At 35.4% G+C, this 20,234-nt stretch overlaps 1 protein-coding gene across 1 annotated transcript in view; it reads left to right on the top strand.

Moving 5' to 3' along the window:
- Positions 1–16,888, top strand: part of Anxa10 (annexin A10) — a 57,253-nt gene extending 40,365 nt beyond the window's left edge. Inside the window, exons 6-12 of the mRNA XM_050161837.1 lie at positions 283–362; positions 6,897–6,950; positions 7,044–7,137; positions 8,248–8,343; positions 10,414–10,472; positions 14,258–14,380; positions 16,646–16,888. Coding sequence (XP_050017794.1) covers positions 283–362; positions 6,897–6,950; positions 7,044–7,137; positions 8,248–8,343; positions 10,414–10,472; positions 14,258–14,380; positions 16,646–16,714 — 575 coding nt within the window. The 3' untranslated portion in view covers positions 16,715–16,888. The remainder of the gene's footprint in view (positions 1–282; positions 363–6,896; positions 6,951–7,043; positions 7,138–8,247; positions 8,344–10,413; positions 10,473–14,257; positions 14,381–16,645) is intronic.
- The last annotated feature ends 3,346 nt before the right edge of the window (positions 16,889–20,234 follow it).

The following is a 20,234-nucleotide window of genomic DNA, read 5'->3' as shown; positions in this document are numbered from 1 at the left end:
ACAACATGATAAAAAAAAAATCTACAGAATGAGAGACTGACAAGTGATTTCCAATCTTCCTTTTCAATGTTGGCTCAAAATTAGCTCTTCAGTAAAACAGGTGTAGGCTAATATTACCATTAGAATACAAGTGTTTTTGACATAGTTTATGACACAAAAAAAAAAAAACGGAAAACTGACTAATGGCGCCCTCATCTTTAATATTCAGTAGCATTAACTATATAAAGCCCAATGATATGAGGTTCTGTAATAACCTTTTAACATGGATATTTTATTACTCAGAATACAGCAATAACCTTCAAGAGGACATTTATTCAGAGACCTCGGGACACTTCAGAGATACTCTCATGAACTTGGTTCAGGTATGACATTGCAAAATCATAACATTTTATACTCTTTAAAATGAGCACATTTCATCCTCACTAAATATGACAGAAAACCAGTTTATTACAGTTCATTCATACATTCTATGTAACAGCATTTACTATCAGCAAAGTTCGAATCACTTATTTTAAAACTTGACTCACACATTTCATACATATGAGTGTCAATTCTGTCTTAAAACATTGTAAATCTACTATGTTCCAAATTATTACAAACACATATATATGAATAAATGATTATTTAGAAAACTTAAAATTTTACTTTTTATTTATAACTTGAATTAGAAATCAAGTCCAGATTTTTTTGCAACTAAAATATTTTATGTGTACGGGTGTTTTATCTACATGTATATCTACGCACCACATGCATGCCTGGTGCCCACAGGTGCCAGAAGAACTCATAAGATTCCCAGAAGTTGGGGTTACAATGGATGTGAGCCAACATGTAGCTGCTGAGAATTGAACCCAAGTCCTCAAGAAGAACAGCTAGTGCTCTTAACCTCTGTACTATCTCTGTCCAATCCTCTATCCAAAAAAATTCTTAGAAATATTTTGTAAATAAAAAATCAAAGAGACATATATATAGTTTAGCAACAAAATGCTTTCCTAACCAGCACAAGCACCTACGTTTAAGGTCCAGCAGCACAAAAGTGTGTGTGCATGAGTGTATATGTGTGTGAGCATGTTTGTGTGTGTGCATGTGTGAGCATGTATGTATGTATATATGTGCACCAATTATCCAAGAAGCCAGTACAATGAAATGCAGAATTGAATTTGCTCTTATTGTATTTTACTGCCAGCAAAAGATCTCAATATACCCTTTACAAATTCTATTATACTATACATTACCAAAGAGGAACCGTAGTTCAAATTAAAATTATATCTTGCTATTTAGCTTCTTTACTATAATGAATAAATGGTATGCAATTATTTCTATCCAATTAACAATTCTCTGCAACATTCCACAAATTAATTGTAATAACAGTAATATTTTAAAGTAATCTTTAAATCTTTTAGTTTTATATCTGCCTTTGAATGTTCATGTCATCCTGTCGAGTAGATATGTGTTCAGTAACTTAAGTAGAGTTAGTTTTTAGTACTTAAACAGTAATAAAAAAGTACAAAACCTTTCAGGTTCAGAAGACATCTTGAAGGCCATGGACTTTTCTTTCATTTTAGGAAATGCGTGTTATGGTGTGGATGCTTTGGTATGTATGTTATACTGATTGTGTTTTGGTGGGTGTATCTGTTATAGTGTGCCTAAAGTAAAACAACAAATTATGAATCTGCAAGCTTTTCCTTTATAAATCAAAAATATCAGCCCAGTAATTAGCAAAGCAGATTTATTAGCCATGGAAACAGAAAAGGCACTAAAAGTTATAGAATTCCATTCACAATAGTGTGCATTGGAGAAAAGAATCCACTGCCTTTGAAGAAGAGAGCATAAATAAATGTCCTTTACAATAAAGTAAGAAGAGAAGTACCCAGGACATACATTCTTTTTCTTTAATTATTATTTTTATATTTTTAGATTAATATAATTACAATGTTTCCACTTTCCCTTTATTCTCTCCAAATCCTTCAATATATCCTCCTTCTGTATATTAAAAAATATGACCTCTTTTTTATTCATTGTTGGTGTGTGGGCGTGTGTGTGTGTGTTCCTAATGTATGACCTGCTCAGACTGGAACTGGAGGAATTGACAAGAGTACACCTGATGGCTACCAAGACGCACATCCTTTCTGGAGAATCACCAGATGGAAATTCAATAGTCCGTGGAGTCTACCCTCCTTGAAGGCTCAATTTTGACAAATTTACAAAATCAGGTCATCAGGTTCAACAAGACTTTTCCCCATGAAGACATTTCACCAGCTCTCTGAATTGCTTAACCTATACATTTCTGTGGCTTTTTCCTCTCGTCCTTTATTACTCTTGGCTTTTTGTGATCTTCCATGGAGTCTACCCTCCTTGTAAATTTTGACAAATTTACAAGGGCCAATAGCTTACTCATAAACTAAATAGCCAGTTTTTTTTTAAAAAAAATATAAGTTCCTTAAGTCTTTGAAAATTAACAATCCTGAAAACTTTGAAGAATCATGACCTACCCAGTCACAGTTAGACTCATGCTCAATTACCCACACTCCGAACTTTTTGAGATGTATGTTTTAGATTATTTATTTTTGCATTCTTGCATCCCCATTATGTCTCTTTATTTCATAACTGTAAGTCTCTTAGCAATAAAACGAGCCAATTATTACTGTAAGGTCAAGTTATATCACGTTCTTCCCTTTCAAGTACTCTGCAACTCTACAGTCACATAGTTTGGCATTTACAAGGATTTCCGCCTTCTAGCTCTTAAAAGAATCAGATTTTTAAACTTCCTCTCTCTTCTTTAACTTCAGTTTGCAAGACAACTCATTCCTTACTGTGTTCAGCTCCTGTTTTTAATGCCTGCTTAACAGCATAGGAGAAATAAATTCCATTTCTCAAGGTCACGTGAAGACCTGAACAGTCTCTTCTGATGAGAGCGTCTCCCCCACAAGTTCTGGCCCCTTTGCTCATTTTATCTACACATTCTTTAAGTCACTTCACCCTCCAGGATCAACAACATAGTGGAGGGTTCTGCATGGAACATTTGGAATTTTGTTATATTGGATAGAGTTTTTCCCCTTAATTTTAATTAAAACATTCTCTAAATTTAGAACGAAGATCACTTTTTTTTTTTTTACTGTAAGGTAATGATGCTATGTAATATAAATTAAAACAACAGTTTCCAGGGATTCTTCTATATAGCTGAATTATAACTGAGCAAGAGGAAAAGATAATTGATCTATTTATCTGTCTATATATCTATGTTGTGGGTGTGGGTGTCTGTGTGTGTGTTTGTGTCTGTGTGTGTATATATATGGATTTATCACTTGACTTAAATTTTGAGACTTAGATTGCTGTTTACCAAATTCATGAATATGAGTTAATTCTTCTTTCAGTTCTTGCACAGTACAAATATTTTTACCTTTCTTCAGTGGTGGCAATCACAACATCACATCCCGTGTGCACCCTCATTTTCAGAATTAATGGAAAGGTTGTTCGCAGATTTACTTCTTCAAACATTAAAACTCAGATATACGTTTTCAGCATATGAATGGAGATATAGACTTAGAACATAAGAACTTGAAGGTATTTGTGAGCTGCAAAGGGTGAAAACCACTGCTATGGTTTCTGGGAGGAAAATCTTGTACTTTGTCTACACAGGGTTTTCTGCCAAGAAACAAGTGAAGGGAAACACACTCATCTTGAAAAAACTGATGCCAGTGATTAAGCTGTCCCACACACTTCCTGCAAGCTTTTAGTACTCTTTATTTATGGAAGGTCTAATTATCTGTCAAATAAAGAAGGATTAGTCTCTTGGGGATTAATTAATCAACATGTGCAAATTACATTGTGGAGAAGTATTTTCTCATAGAGATGGGAAGCACCCTGATTAAATACTCCAGGCTTACTCCTCATCTTGACTCACAGGATTCTCAGGAGGGCCCTTTCTGGAATCTGTACACTGATGCATCCATGGCACTAATGCTATTCTCCTTCTGTTATCAAGTGTAGTCAGGTTTCTGCTTCTAATTTCTCTCTCTTTTTATCTTTCCCTTTACTCAAACACTATTCTCATATACAGATGGTTACCACTGCAAGTTAGATATTCAAGATGATCACCTTTCTAAGCAAAAGCCCATATAATTAGAACTGCAGAAAATCTCTAGCTAGTTCTCCCATTATTTGTAAATGAAGGAGTTTAGCTGCATAGTTAAAGATTACACTTCAAAGATCCAGAAAGCAAACATAAAAGTCTGCCATCCAAAAGCATTCTTTGACTTACCTAGGACGATTTCCTTGTTACTTACAATGTGACAAATATGATTTCTGACAATTCAGAATCATCAGAAAACAAAGGAGACAAAGTCTTTAGGTCTTGTGAAATTCACATTTATCTAAGCAAATTAAACTATTAGACAATAATGAATAAGGACTTTATAAAGGACTTTGAAAGAGATGAAAAATGTATCCAATCAGGAAGTAGAAGACAGAAATTGTAGGGCTGGGCAGAGTGGGTAAGCTGAATTGTTGTATAGGCTAAACTGAATAATTTTTAATGAAGCCAAGGCAAAGAAACAAAGACTACATGACGCCCAGTAATGAAAGCACTGAGGGGAAAAAAGACAAAATTACACAAAAGCCTGTCAAAACTCAAATAAGATAAAAACTAACAGTTACTGTGATAACATTGTCAAATAAATAGTATACATTATAAATAGTAAAACAAATAATGTTTTAATTGTTTCCACTTTTTTGTAAATTAAAATTTTTAGAGGAAATTTGAAATAGAGCCCAAGGATATTGGTTGTTTGGAATGAATATCCATATGATACACTAGAAACCAGAGCAAACAATGCCATTGATATTTAATGATTGTCCTTCTCTAACTCTTAGGCCAGAGACAATTGATTTAATAATTCTAAATTTATTTATTTTTATCTCCAAAATAAGGTAGAAATGTAAGACTGCTAGGGATCTTTCATTGCCATATATTTATAACTTACAGATAAAATGATACCCATAATCCCACTGGCTAGTAAAATCACTTTCATTCTTTAGATGCTGTCTCCTGTTCCTGAATTTTCAGGACTACAAATTTAGTCATTAAAAAAATGTAAGATTTATTTATTTGTGAATAATTATGCTTTTCTAGATGTGTCTAGATATGTGTTCGCAAAAAATAGAAGAATGCTTAATATTTAATTTAATACGGCAAATTTAATCCATCCAATACTTTGAGCAGTCAAACTGTATGGATACATATTCAATCTCTTTGATAATTGAGTTGGCTACTCAATTCCATGTTCTCTCTCTATCACTTCTTCTTTCCAAGAAGCTACTAGGTAGAAAGGTGTGTATATGTGATTTAAGGATAAGACGTCTTGGCAAAGGATGGTTTCTCAAATAGCACTGATATTTTCTGCATCCTTTATTATCTTGATTTTGAAATTACAGGTCTGAAAAACCCTGAAGAGATGATGTAAGGTTTTACTGTCCATGAACTATGTGGAGGTTTCTTAGTACTAACTCTACAAACATACAGATAGTTAGCTAAGGATGCTTTCTCTGTTTGTTAGGTCAAAGCTAATTTAGCCTCATCTATACCTTCTTAGCATCTGAGGAGTCCTGGCTAATGTCCAGCCTTGTCTCCTATGCAATTCTAGTCAATGTTTTCTCAGTACAGCCTTTGAATTACTGTCCTTGTAATGATCATAACCAACACCATTATTCAGGCTTCGCCACCAGTTTCTTAACCGAAGTGTAAGTTCATCTAACAAGAAGCATATAAGAAAATTGAGGTACTATTCATGTTATTTATAAGTTGAGACTAATTCAGAACTAATTCCAATGTTATCCACTTTAGAGAGACACACGCACATGTGCACAGTCGCATGTGTACATGCGCGCGCACACACACACAAACACCTTCCATTCTCACTGACTTCACTGGCATGAGCGCTTACATGGCAGGGAAAGGCATTGTATCCTTAGTTTTCTCTCATACTTAGTCATTTCCCTCTCCATACTTTAACTCAAAAAAATGAAATTAACACTGATCACAAACTTCTCCCCTCTCTCTGCTGTCTTGCTTGACCCTGATGATGACTGGGTCTTACATTGTTTAGTCCTTCTTCCTTCTGTTTGGAAGGGCAAATGGACTCTATTTTTTATATGATAGAGTGGGGGTTAAAAGATTTTACAGAAAATTCTCATTTGCAAAGCCTATACTTCATTACTATTTGGTTGTTATATAAATCCTGTTTACAAGCCAGATACTACTATATCTACACCATTGCATTAACAGTCTTAAACTCCATCACTACCTCCTCTGCCAAAGGGATAGATGCTCATCATGATGAAGCAAAATAACTCATGGAGATAGGAAAGGGAAAAATCACTTCAATGTTTTTCACCAAGTTCTTCTGTTGCAAAGAAAAGCTCAAAAAGGAACTCCTTACAAAATTACACACTAATTCCTCACGTGTTGAAGTATCCAAATCAATAACAGAGATTGCAAAGGAGTCACCATTGATTGCAAGTTCTGGGATTTTTGCCCCAAGAGTTCTATATTGTTGTTTGCCATTTTGATTGCATTCTGATTCCCTGAAGACTGAAAATAAAGTTTGTTTTGAGTAAGAGAGCAGAGATAACTGTCCAAAATTGATTATAGAGGTTTGAAAAAAAAAACAAACAGGGGACAGGTAGAGAGAGAGGAAGTAGTTTGGTGGGGCTTAGAGAGGGTCTTGGACCTTTTGGTTTGAGGAGGTGAAGTGATGATAGATTCCTGATGATTTCTCTCTCACTTCTTACCACAATATCTGACTCCCAATTTTTTACTAATAAAGAATAATTAGATAAATGCTTCACTATATGTTCTGTATATTGAGACCATCTAAAAGACCATCTCGCTTATTTCCCAGGGAAACAGAGAGGAAGGATATGCAGATCCTGCCATGGCTGCTCAGGATGCAATGGTAACTAAGTCTGGCTGTCCCCCTGACTAATAGAGCTTTTGATAGAGCGAATGGGGCTGGTTTTGACTCCTTCCTAACTGTGCGATGTTGCAGGTCCTGTGGGAAGCTTGCCAGCAGAAGACTGGGGAGCATAAAACTATAATGCAGATGATCCTATGCAACAAGAGCTCCCCACAGCTCTGGCTGGGTAACTAGAAACAGGCTCTTTACAGCTCTTTAACCAATTGAATGACATACAAGTAACTAGCATGAAAGAGGGACTGTCACTCAGCAATAGAGAATTATGTCTCTACAGTATGCCTCATTTAATGGAATTGCTAAAGAATAAAACTTTACCACTAAATTTTCTTCCAATAAATAAATCTCACAGCTTTCACATACAGGCTCTTAAAAATTGCCTATACCAGGTAGTTTATATTGTGTCTTGAATAATCTCCAGTGAGCTTACTGTGGCCAGCCCCTCTGTCAAAGTTGTTGTTTTATGAAATATCTATACTGCCTCCTGGTCTTTGAGATTTGGTCACATTAAGCCACACTTGACTTTCTCCAAACTCTGCACCTTTCTTTTCCATTATTATAAAACTGATTAAATACGTTTAAATGAAAAGTAAAGTCCTATCAATTTTAGCAATGGCCTACTCTAATTAAAATATGCCTCTTTTACTTTATGTGAGTTAAAAATTAATACTAACAATAACAATACTTCTTCACATCTAAGTTGAAATGACTGAGGACTGAACATTGCCAAAGATAGGGCCAACTGAGTAAACTCTTTAAAAAAGGGAATTCATTGAATGTTATTTTATGTTAGTTAATGAAGCTGCGAATGGTAATCTTCTGTTCCTCAAAATCACTCTTCCAAACACTATTCCTAAACATGACTCAGAGGACTTTTGTGTTTAGCTTTTGTATTTAAGCTCTAAAAGAAAGTTTCCTGTTGGCAAATGAATTTAGACTGTTGTTATATATGTCTTATGGAAATTCATCATAGACAATAGCTCACTCTGTGCCTTCCCTCCGTCTAAATCAGTTTTTGAGTCATTGAGTCCCAGTAGGGGTAACCATTGTTCCTCAGCTCAGCAATAGCAGGTCCTTAGAGTCCGTGGTTCATGGAAGTTTTTGCATCTCATAAGATCTATACTTATTGCAAAGAGTAGATTCTTTGCCACAGTGGGTAGCAGCACTAGGAAATGCTTTAGTTCTAAACCATTATATGTATAGTAAAATAGCCATGGTTTAAGGTTTAAGTTTATGATATTTATAAAAATCTGTTTTGAATTGCATAAATTTCTTGTAGTTTTCCAGGAATTTCAAAATATTTCTGGCCAAAGCCTGGTGGATGCCATCAATGACTATTACGATGGCTACTTCCAAGAGCTGCTGGTTGCAATTGGTAAGCTATATTTGTTTTATAATGAACAACTGACCTTTCATTCCACAGTCAATACTGACGAGTTCTGACTGGATTAACTGTGCATGAGTAGGATTTATGAAGCATTTTTCTCCATGAAATTATTTGGAAAGTTCTATAAACTCCAGGAAAGTTCATGAGCTAGGGGTTTGATGCAATGAGATAGTAAGCTGGAGACATTAATGAACTACCATAATTCCCTAAAATAGGCTCAAATTTTGTATGACAGAAGAGAATCTTCAAATACCCTGTCCCAGGAAGCAAATTGTCACAGGTTTAAATCTATGTTAGGATCATTGACATCCACCCCCTTGTCAGGAACAGATGAATGCTAACAGTGTGACTCTTGTCTCCGAGAAGAAAAGATATTTTCAAATTTTACTTTTGATTTTATTATTTTATTATCTTTAATAAATTTTATTTTAGGAACAAATCATATTATCAAAAACCCTAAATAGTTAATTAGCAGTAAGTTCCACAGGCATTCTTCCTGAATGTTATTGAAAATGATATGCGCACTGTAGAAAAGGTCATTGCTCTTATTATCATAGTGACTATTCCAGTGTTCATGTTTTACCATGTAGTCTGTGGCTTTGCCGCCCACACTTCAGGAAAGGTACATAAGGAGTCATTGTGAAATGCTCCTTAATAGGTTCAAAAAATGAACACTTTGATTGGTGTTGAATAAACCATTGTTGTGAGTTTTCCATACCAAGAATGTCTTGCCATAGAGCGGAGAGGTCAAAACATTTTTATGAATTAACCAGTAAGCAAATATCGTATGAAAATGATTTGGTGGGTTTTGTGAAACCCCTAAAGATGAGTGATGGAGTTGGTTATTAGTATGAATGTGTCTGAGAAAGAAATACATTTATATTCCATCATATTCCCAATAGATTTAATAGGCATTCATCACGTGTCAGCTAATTAGCAACAAAGTTAGAATAGAACTCAAATTGTTGAAATCTCAAAGCAGCCCAAACAGTGAGTCTGACAGGGACAGAGTGGACATCAGGAACACCAGGAAAGATTTAGCTGGTTCATTCCATCAATTAATATTGAATGATTGCTTACTCTGTCTCTAATTGGGTACTTGAGATAGAATATCAAAGCAACAAAATAAAAATAACAACAGATGCCCAAGCCCCCTAGGAACTTGCCTTCTAGAAGTGACTTAAGATTAGTTATTAGGTCTACTTCTTTCTGTAATGAAAGTTAGACAAAAATGAAGATCTCATGATCAAAACTATTACTTAAACTAAAGAAAAGTTAATAAGATTTTATTTTGAAGAAACAATATAGCTCCTCATTTATTACTTATGTATGCGATGAATCTATGTACTTTTTCAAACATGACTATTTGATGGTTTACAGTCTCAACGGATACCACAAGGACAACTGATGGGAAGGCTCCAGGCTGTTTAAAGCCATGGCAAGCTTAGTCAAATAATATCTAACACTGGAGAAGAACACTTTACATTTGTTACAGCTTCTCCTTAAAGGACCTCTCATCTGGTTACAAATCTATAAGGAATCTGATGCCACTCCAAGAGCTCCTAGTTTATATCAGTTTTAAAGACTATATGAATAGGCAACATTTGGGAACATAAATAGATTGTATGTGTGAGTGTTTTAATATTTAACACAATATTTTTTGTTTGTTTTTCGAGACAGCATTTTTCTGCAGATTTGGAGCCTGTCCTGAAACTGCAGGCTGGCTTCGAACTTGCAGAGATCTGCCTGTCTCTGCCTCCCAAGTGCTGGCCTTAGTGGCATGTGCCACCACCAACTGGTTTAGCACCACATTTTTTAAAAAAATAGTAATAATGGTCATAAGTTTAGTTAAGATCATTTGTCATTTTAAAATACAGTGTTGACAGTGTATATTTTTTTTACTAAAGTACGGCTCATGCTAACATTATTCTAAGTATTAAAATTGTAATGTGGTGCCATGAATCTGGAAGATTATAAAAGTGTTCTATTTATTCTTTTTCTCAACTTCTGAAGAATTACATCTTATTGAAATATCTTCCTTGCTCTCTACCTCTCTAGTTCGCTGTGTCCAGGACAAAGCAAGCTATTTTGCATATAAATTATACAGAGCAATCCATGTAAGTAAAACATATCTTAAAATTCATCTAAAATTAATATATATTATTTTTATTTCAAAGAAATTGTTTTTAAGTAAAAAGAAGTGAGTTAAACACCAAAGCAAAATTTATCAAATACAGATGAGTCACATAAGACATATGTGAGATGAGTCATACAGCATAGGCACTTAAAACATAGGGATTTCAGAGTATATTTCCTTCAAGTAGTTTAGAGTCTGAACATTTATATAAACCAATAATTCATATGCATTCGGACATATTCAAAGACCCTACATCATGTATATGTAAACACAGAATATATGGCAGAAAATTCCAAATATTGTAAACTCACAGCCCAAAAAAAAGACCAGTTATAATTTTTGAAGTTTGAAAACAAAATATTGGTACTTGTTTTTAGTGTACAAGTACTTTATGTCAAAAATACTATAAAATATCATTAAATAACAATAAAGCCTAGAGCTATTTTTTTGTAAATAACTGATAGTGTTATCCATGTCAATAGCACACACTGTAGTTGTTCATGCTCTGGTGTGGAATTTAGCTGCACACCCTGTACCAGTCCAGTTTAAAGACACAAACACTTAAGCTCATCAGATAATTGACCCCTTCTCCATCATGTTCTGACATTGTCTTAAAGAGGAAAAAGGATGGACTAGTGAGATGGGTCCGTACCTCCATCTGAGATGGCTTCCAAGCCTGACAACTTGAGTTCAATCCCTGACACCCACATGGTGCAAGGAACAACTCCAAGTTGACCTCTAACCTCCAAAGGTGTACTGTGGTATACACACACACATTCGCGTACACACATGCACACCAATGCACACATGTACACACACCCAAACACAGAACACATGTACACACACAAACCAACACACCTGCACATACAATACATATAAACACACATATACCTACACACACATACTCATAAAACACATACACACACAAACCAACACATATACACACAGAAACCTAAGCACATACACATACATAACATATATGAACACATGCACACACAATATATAAACACACATGTAAACATGTACAAACATGCACACAGAGACACACATAATGAAACATGCACACACAAGAACACACAAATAATGTAATAAAAGTCTAAAGAAAATATCTTACATACATACATCACATACCCTTGAAGTAAAAAAACTTTTAGTAAAGGTAATAGTATAGTGATTTGAAAAAAGTATATAAAATTTTAATGATCAAAATGTGTTGTTCATAAAGCAATTTATTTCTCTGTAGTATATATTATTTGTACAAAAGAACAGGTTTCATTATGACATTTTCATGCATGTAAGTAAAGAATTACCAAAAATATTTTACAAGCCAACTTCTTGATATTTTCCAGCATGTTGGATCATTATGCTAAAAGTTAACAACATTTTTATTATGTGTCTTGAACATAGTAGTTAACTTATGCATAAGAATCTACATAGCCTCAGAACGCAAGAGAAAAATGATTGTAGCTTTTTTGCATTGTGCAAAATAGCATCGTGAGCAATGCTGTAAGATAATTCAATAATTCCTCTCCAATGAGCCATGACTGTGCCTCCAGACTAAAGCTTCCCCTGTGAATTACCGTGGGCAAATAATCAGGGTTTTTTTTTTATTCCAGCTATGCCCTGATTAGGTAAAATTTATTTTAATGACTTATAAATTAAATCATAAGCCTATATGTTTTAGGTAGAAAAAATCTTATATTGATAAATAGTTTGCTGTTAAAGTCAATTACATATAAGTAACCCAAAATGTTTTTTTTTCAAAATTAAATCACTGCCTGGTTCATTAGGTCTAGCTTCTTATTTGCTAACTCTTACATCTTAATTTAACCCATTTCTATTGAACTGTGTATCACCACAAGGCTGTGGCTTACTAGGTAAAATTTCTGCATGTCTTACTCTGATGGAAGATCTATGGCATCTCACTGACGCCACTTCCTTCCAAAATTCAGTTCCATCATCCCCACCTACCTAAGTTCTGCTCTATCAACAGGCCATAGCAATTTCTTTATTAACCAATGAAAGCAACACATAGACAGAGGATCTCCTATACGATTTCCCTTTTTCTGTTTAAACAAAAAGCAAGGCTTTAATTTTAACATAGCAAAACTATATATAACAAAACAGGTATCAAACAAGAACTACTGTTACAGTATTTATATCTACTTTATCTTTATCATAACTAAGGAAAACTATTACTATAACAATAACTTCTTCAACTCTATCAAAGACTCCAGAAAAATATAATATTACCTAAGTTAACAGGAGGTGCATTGTAAGTAACTTCCAAAACTCTAGAATTGACAGAGATATTTCGCTGCCTGGACAGTCACCCAAAGATTTTCTGTATCATTGGGGCAGTCATCTTCATGCCTATCAGGCCCACGGTATCCAACAAACTTTCTCATGAAGAAGGACATTTCAAAGAGAGTTCAGTCACTTTCTTATGTATGCTATAGAATATCTTGCAGACTCTTTCGTGAAGCAGGAACCCTTAAGGATTATCTCACCTTTACACAACTTCAGCAGTCATTTTTCTGTGGGTCCTGCATGTCCAGTTTCTTGCCCAAATGGCTAACCAACTCCACAAGGAGCCTCTTTGATACCCATTTTCCTCTTGAAGTAGATTGATTGGTGCTGCCAAGAGCAGATGTGTATCACTATCATGAAAAGTCCTAAGTTCTTAAACATTTTAAAATGCCATATTCTGAAGGTCTCTGAAATATTTGAAGAATACCTAACTGAAACTGAAACATATCTTTATAACATCTAGAAAATCTAACTAACATGACTTCAAGCTTGACTATTATAGATGATTATCTATTAACCTATATTTTTTAATTATACATTACATTTTTAAATGAGCTACACAAACACAATACCTTAACCAAAATCAGAAATACATATACATATAATGAAATTGACCTTAAATTTGTATCAATAAAATAAGATTCATATCAATGCAAATTATTCATATCTATATCATATCCCCCTTTAAATTGTGAGATGGAGCATTTGAGTGGAGTTTGTGAGCAGACTGCTACAGCTTGCTTGATGGTGGCATGGATTGGCTGTGTGCCAAGATGTAGGGCGGTGCACATGGCTCAGAGGTGCAATCAGCTCTGACATGCTGGACTGGGCAAGGCAAGCAGACAATGCCATATTACCCCTAGCAATGATGCAGCTTAAGTTGCAAGTAAGTATTAGCAATCTGTTTTTATTTTCCAAAAATTTTTTTCATAAAAAAACTCTAAATGACTGACATTTTAAAAATAAAAACTTGTTCAGATAATTTATTTTAATCACTTCAAATCATTGATTCTTTTTTGTTTTTTTTTTTTCATCAGCACTCAAAACATTCTTGAATAAAAGCTAGATTATTTTTAAAAAAAAAAAAAACAGCCTACAAACTACAATCCCAGAAAGACAAGATCTCCGGAGTAATTTGGAAACATGGGTACCTTGTGGAAGGATTCAATGGAGGGAGGGGAGAGGCAGGGAGGAGAACATAGAATAATGTAGAGCTCAATAAAAAATCAATTTTAAAAATGAAAAAAGCTAGATTATGCTGACTGACCACCAGATGTCAGCATTATTCCATTTCAGATATTTGAACCATCCGTGCAGCTAGGCCTCAGACATCCCCAAGCTGTGGTTTGGGAGGCATATAGACCTGCGAGTGTATTGCTACTGAAAAGAAAGTCTTAGATGTTGAACAGGCCTTTAAAGTACTGTTTTCTCTACCCACCTTTCTTCACCTTTTAGGACTTTGGCTTCCATAATAAAACTGTCATCAGGATTCTAATCGCCAGAAGTGAAATAGACCTAATGACCATAAGGAAACGTTACAAAGAGAGATTTGGGAAATCCTTGTTTCATGATATCAGAGTAAGCCTTCTCTCCATGTTTGACTTAAACTCACATTTTGTTCTTTCTGAACTATAAATAAAAGCTTTAATTTAATCAGCTTGATGTTGGGATCTAGAAAACTACATATCTGTCAAGGATGGTTGACTCTAAGAGTCAAGTCACAGTTTTAAATGCTTTAACAAATAAATCTTAACCTGTGAAGTCATTGCACCTTGAAAGTAAAACCTTTCCTTCTTTGCTTTTAATAGTCACTCCCTATGACTGTTCTTCAAGGGTTCAGTTCTCACATGAATACACAGGACCACCTGGGTGTGGCCCTTCCCCTGTATTTATAGCTGCAACCTTCACAATAGAATTACTATGTCGCACTCCTAATAGCATCATAGAAGGGGCCAGAGAGTCAGTAAATACCATCAGCTGCTATAATAAAGAATTTTATTAATGAATGTGTTAAGCTGTACATGACCAACCACTTCACCAATCGGAGGGCAGGAAAATAAAAGTTCAAAACTAAGCAAATCAATGTCTTATTCTGATATTTCAAAACTTTCATTAAATGTTTTGTAAAACTTGCCAAAAAAATGGAAAGATATGGGTTATCTAGGTAATCTGAGTGCTCAGTATGAAAATAAAAATGCTTAGTTTTTCCTCCAAAAAAAATCAGAAAGATTTCCAGGAAGGAGAGAATGGAGCATCAGAATGCACACAGTACCTGACTATGTCTTAATTTATACTTTGTACATTCACGTTGCTTTCTAATGTAATTTGAAAGTCACAAGAAAGAACATTTTAGCTCCTTGAATTATGCAAGATATGATTCAGCATCTCAAATATTATAGCCACAAAAGCCAGAAGGTTTTCTAGGACTTTGTACGAGCCAAAGTAATTCTAAGAAATTGACAAATCAGTTAAAATCAAGCTTATTCTTTTTTAATTTTTGATAAAATATTCCTTTGTCTACCTTGGAAATCCAGAGCTACGAGGGACGATGAACACGTACCATTGAGAAATAGTCAGGACTAGATTAGTGAATAAGCAAATGCACATTCATACTTGTCATTATTCCCAGCTGTCTCAATGACAAGTTGGAATAATACAATGCTACTTTGTACTTGTGAACCTTAGTTACACAGAATCATGTAAAATTGCACAGCACTGTGTAAAAGATCAGTAATATGCTAAGTGATTTTTATGAAGGTGACTTCTATAATGACATTCACTCAACCATCTGTACGAGAATATTTAGAGATGGTGAAAGAACATAAGAAGAGAACAAAATTGCCCTAATTCTCTATGGTAGATATCCAGTAATGAAATTTTTTGTAAGCCCTGCTATGACTGGAACATATGTGCGTCCCCAGATCTCTACATTGAAACTCTAATCCTACAGAGAAGGTGTTAAGAGTGTGACCTTTGAGAGTTAAGTCATGAAGGTGGAACCCACGAGCAGTTATTTTCCTTACTGGAAGAAGAAAGCTCCAGGATGTTACTTTGTCCCTTTTGCCATGTCTATGAAAAATATGCTCTCAGTGACAAAAAAAAAAAGTGCTGTCACTTAGATTTTCTATTGGACATAGATTTACAACATCTTAAGCCACCTCATTTATGGAAGCCCTAGGGGACTAAGATACCCACTGTTGATTTCTCTCCAAAGTGCATAAAGAATAACATTTTGCTGTCAAACAAATGATTTTACTAAACCAGGACAACTCCTTGTATAAAACATACTATGAAGTAGAAAAACTATCTTGCATGATTACCCATTGCTTTTCAAGTTCTCATTGATATGAATAATGTTTCATTGATATGTAACACTATGGTGCATATATGTTTATAGATCTCTGTGCTCATCCATAGTTGACAAGAGTTTTAAAATGCATTTCTTTATATGGGATTTTCTGAATTAAAGAGTATAAATATTTTTATATCTTTTGAAACACATTGTCAATGTCCAGAAACCATCAATTAATGTATTAATATTAGGGTGCCAAATCCTAAAACAGAAGAGAAGATTCATTTTTACCATGTTATTGTGCTCACAAATAAACATTAAAGTTCCATCAGTTTTACATAAATCATATTGTACTGAATATAAACACAACATTATTTGTTAATGAATTTCTTCTTGAATTGGGCTCAGAAAATCTTTAGACAAAACCACAAAGCATTTTGTGAAAAATAACAGTCCACAAATTTAACATATGACAATTAGAAGAATTGCAGCTGATATTTGTAAGGATGTAGAGATTTTATTTCAAGTGCCTGTATTTTTTTTCTTTTCAGAATTTTGCTTCAGGGCACTATGAGAAAGCACTGCTCGCCATATGTGCTGGTGATGTGGAAGACTACTAAAATAAGTAAAAAATGGGAGAACTCACAGGTCTTGTAACCCTCCTTACAGTCGCCTCAGATACAGACTGTGGAACCTGCGCTGTTATTGACACTGAAATGCAACTATAGAATCATATTTCTCTTCTATCTCTAAAATTATTCTGAGAAAAAACTACTGTTGAAAATGTAATCCTGTATTTGTACTCCTCCCTCAATTGGTAATTAATTAAATTGTGTGTGGTAGAATAAGAAAAGCATTGCATTGGAGTAGATTTCTTTTAGTCGTGAATCAGTTCCTACCACAGGAAAGTCTGCCCATGACTGTCCTTAGTATCAGTCTGAAAACTATAAAACTGAAGTGTGTGACCACTGTCAGCATGTGACCACCCTCAGCATGTGCCCACCCTTAACACGTACCCACTCTCATGGGAATTGCCCGGACACTTGAACAAACCCAGTAAAGCTGAGGTAAGGCCCCAAAACAGCCTTTAAATGAAAATACCCAAAAGTAAAGTGTACCAACAGGTATACTTACTTGATTAATTAGTTGTGCAGAGATTAGATAGAAAAACAAGGGTTCATGTGCATCTCTGTGTTTACCCTGATTGTGCTAAAGATACTCCAGTAAGACAAATAAAATACTTCTAAAAAGTTCTTTCTTTAATTTTCGAAGGAAGCATAGATGGGCACATGTACCATGGCATATGTGCTCACCAGACTGTCTCTCAACTCATGGCCTCTTTTTCTTTAATTGCTGTTGTATGTGTCCAAAATACATGATACAATCTACTCAGTCTATACAATGTTACTTGCAGATATATGAGATGGAGTCTAACCACTTGGCATTGGATGGCCAGCTGGGAAACTCTTTCCAGGAGAAGCCTATTTCTACTGTTCTCAACATTAATTCATTGCCAACAGTCTTTTTTCCTAGGGCTGTGCCCTCATGAGGTTTTTCCCTTTCATATTTGCATGTTCAGATTTTTTTGGGGCAGGCATGTTTGACAGGACTTCATGTATGTATATTCTTACATTTCTAAGAGACACAATAGCACAGCAAACTTCTTGACCTTCTGGGACTTACAATCTTTCTGTTCATCATCTGTAATTATCTCAAAATCTCAGATCAGGAAATGTGTTGTAGAAAATAGCTAGCCACTAAGGATCATCTGGAAAATGGAATGTGGTCTATGAATGTAAGTATGGGTCACACTTATATTTACACACACATACACACACACGTTAATATATTCAGCTAGTTTTGGAGTTGGACAATTGTTCTGTACTTCTCTAAATACAATCTTAGTGGCTAGCTATTTTTCCTACTGTTAACATTCAAATATCCCAGAGTCTTTGAATTTTTAGTGATGTGTATTTTCCTGTAAAGATAAGAGCAGAACCCTACCCTAACTCTTATGAGCTTTTCTTACCACCTGTATGATTGTCACCATTGTGGATGAGCTGTCATTCCTCTTTTTCAAAATTGCTATAATTTTTATTCTTTTTTATTGTTTTATAAATATTACCATTCAAAATTCCCACTTCTTCCCCTCCTCCCTTTTCCCTCCTGCTTCACCACTCATTCTCCTCCCTCCCCCCTCCAGTCCTACAAGAGAGCAAGGTACCCTGCCCTGTGGAAAATCCAAGGCCCTCGCAACCCCATCCAGGCCTAGAAAGGTGTGCATACAAACAGACTAGGATCCCAAAAAGCCAGTACATGCAGAAGAAACAAATCCCAGTGCCATTATCAATGGCTTCTCAGTTAGCTCCTATTGTCAACCATATTCAGAGAGTCCAGTTTGATCACATGCTCATTTAGACTTAGTCCAGCTGGCTTTGGAGAGATCTCATTAGATCAGGCACATTGTCTCAGTGGGTGGATCAACCTCTCATGATCCTGACTTCCTTGCTCATTATCTCCCTCCTTCTGCTCTTCAACTTGACCTTGGGAGCTCAGTCTAGTGCTTAGACCGATGTGGATCACTGTCTCTATCTCTATCCATCACTGGAATAAGGTTCTATGGTGTTATTTGAGACATTATTCATCAGTGTGACTATGGGAAAAGGTGAGTTCAGGCACCTTCTCCTCTGCTGCCTAAGAACCTAGCTGGTGACATACCTGTGGACACCTGTTATCCCCTCAAGAGACAAGTCTCCTGTCAACCCTAAAATGGCTTCCTTAATTAAGATATCTTCTTCCCTGTTCCTATATCCACCCTTCCTCCATCTCAACCATCCCACACCCCCAAGCTCTCCCCAATCCTTCCCTCCTCCCTTCTCTCTCCCATTCTCCCTTTCCCCACCCCTCTACCTCCACCCACATGCTCCCAACATATGCCTGATGATCCTGTCTGCTTCCAATTTCCAGGGGGATCTATATTTTTTTCTTGGGGTTCATCTTATTATTTGGATTCTCTAGGATTACGAACTATAGGCTCAATGTCCTTTGTTTATGGCTAGAATACACTAATGAGTGAGGACATACCATATTCATGTTTTGGGGTCTGGGTTATCTCACTCAGGATAGTGTTTTCATCCCTTTACATGCAAAATTCAAGACATCATTGTTTTCTACCTCTGAGTAGCACTCTAATGTGTATATGCGCCACATTTTCTTTATCCATTCTTCCATTGAGGGGCACCTAGGTTGTTTCTAGGTTCTAGCTATTACAAATAACGCTGCTATGAACATTGTTGAACAAATACCTTTGCAGTATGATTGGGCATCTCTTGCATATATTCCCAAGAGTGGTATTGCTGGATCTTGAGGTAGGTTGACTCCCAGTTTCCTGAGAAACCACCACACTGATTTCCAAAGTGGTTGCACAAGTTTGCATTCCCACCAAGAATGGATGAGTGTTCCCCTTACTCTATATCCTCTCCAGCACAGGCTATCATTGGTGTTTTTTAATTTAGCCATTCTGATAGGTGTAATATAATATCTCAAACTTGTTTTGATTTGCACTTCCCTGATCACTAAGGAAGTTGAACATGACCTTAAGTAACTTTTGGACATTTGAACTTTTTCTGTTGAGAATTCTCTGTTCGGTTCAGTATCCCATTTTTTAAATTGGGTTATTTAAAATTTTAAAGTCTAGATTCTTGAGTTCTTTATATATGTTGGAGATCAGATCTTTGTCTGATGTGGGGTTGAAGATCTTCTCCCATTCAGTAGGTTGCCCTTTTTGTCTTAATGAAAGTGTCTTATGCTTTACAGAAGCTTCTCAGTTTTAGGAGGTCCCATGTATTCATTGTTGCTCTCATTGTCTGTGCTACTGGGGTTATATGTAGGAGGTGATCTCCTGTGCCAGTGTATTGCAGTCTACTTCCAACTTTCTCTTCTATCAGGTTCAGTGTGGCCAGATTTATATTGAGGTCTTTAATCCATTTGGACTTGAGTTTTGTGCATGGTGGTAGATATGGATCTATTTTCATTCTTCTACAGGTTGACATCCAGTTATGCCAGCACCATTTGTTAAAGATGTTTTCTTTCTTCCATTGTATAATTTTAGCTCCTTTGTTGAAAATCGGGTGTTTATAA

The sequence above is a fragment of the Alexandromys fortis genome, unplaced genomic scaffold, assembly GCF_014885135.2.
Source record: "Alexandromys fortis isolate MF-2015 unplaced genomic scaffold, M_Fortis_MF-2015_v1.1 scaffold_137, whole genome shotgun sequence".
NCBI lineage: Eukaryota > Metazoa > Chordata > Mammalia > Rodentia > Cricetidae > Alexandromys > Alexandromys fortis.
Note: the sequence above shows the minus strand (reverse complement) of the source record. Positions and strands in the feature narration are given on the sequence as shown.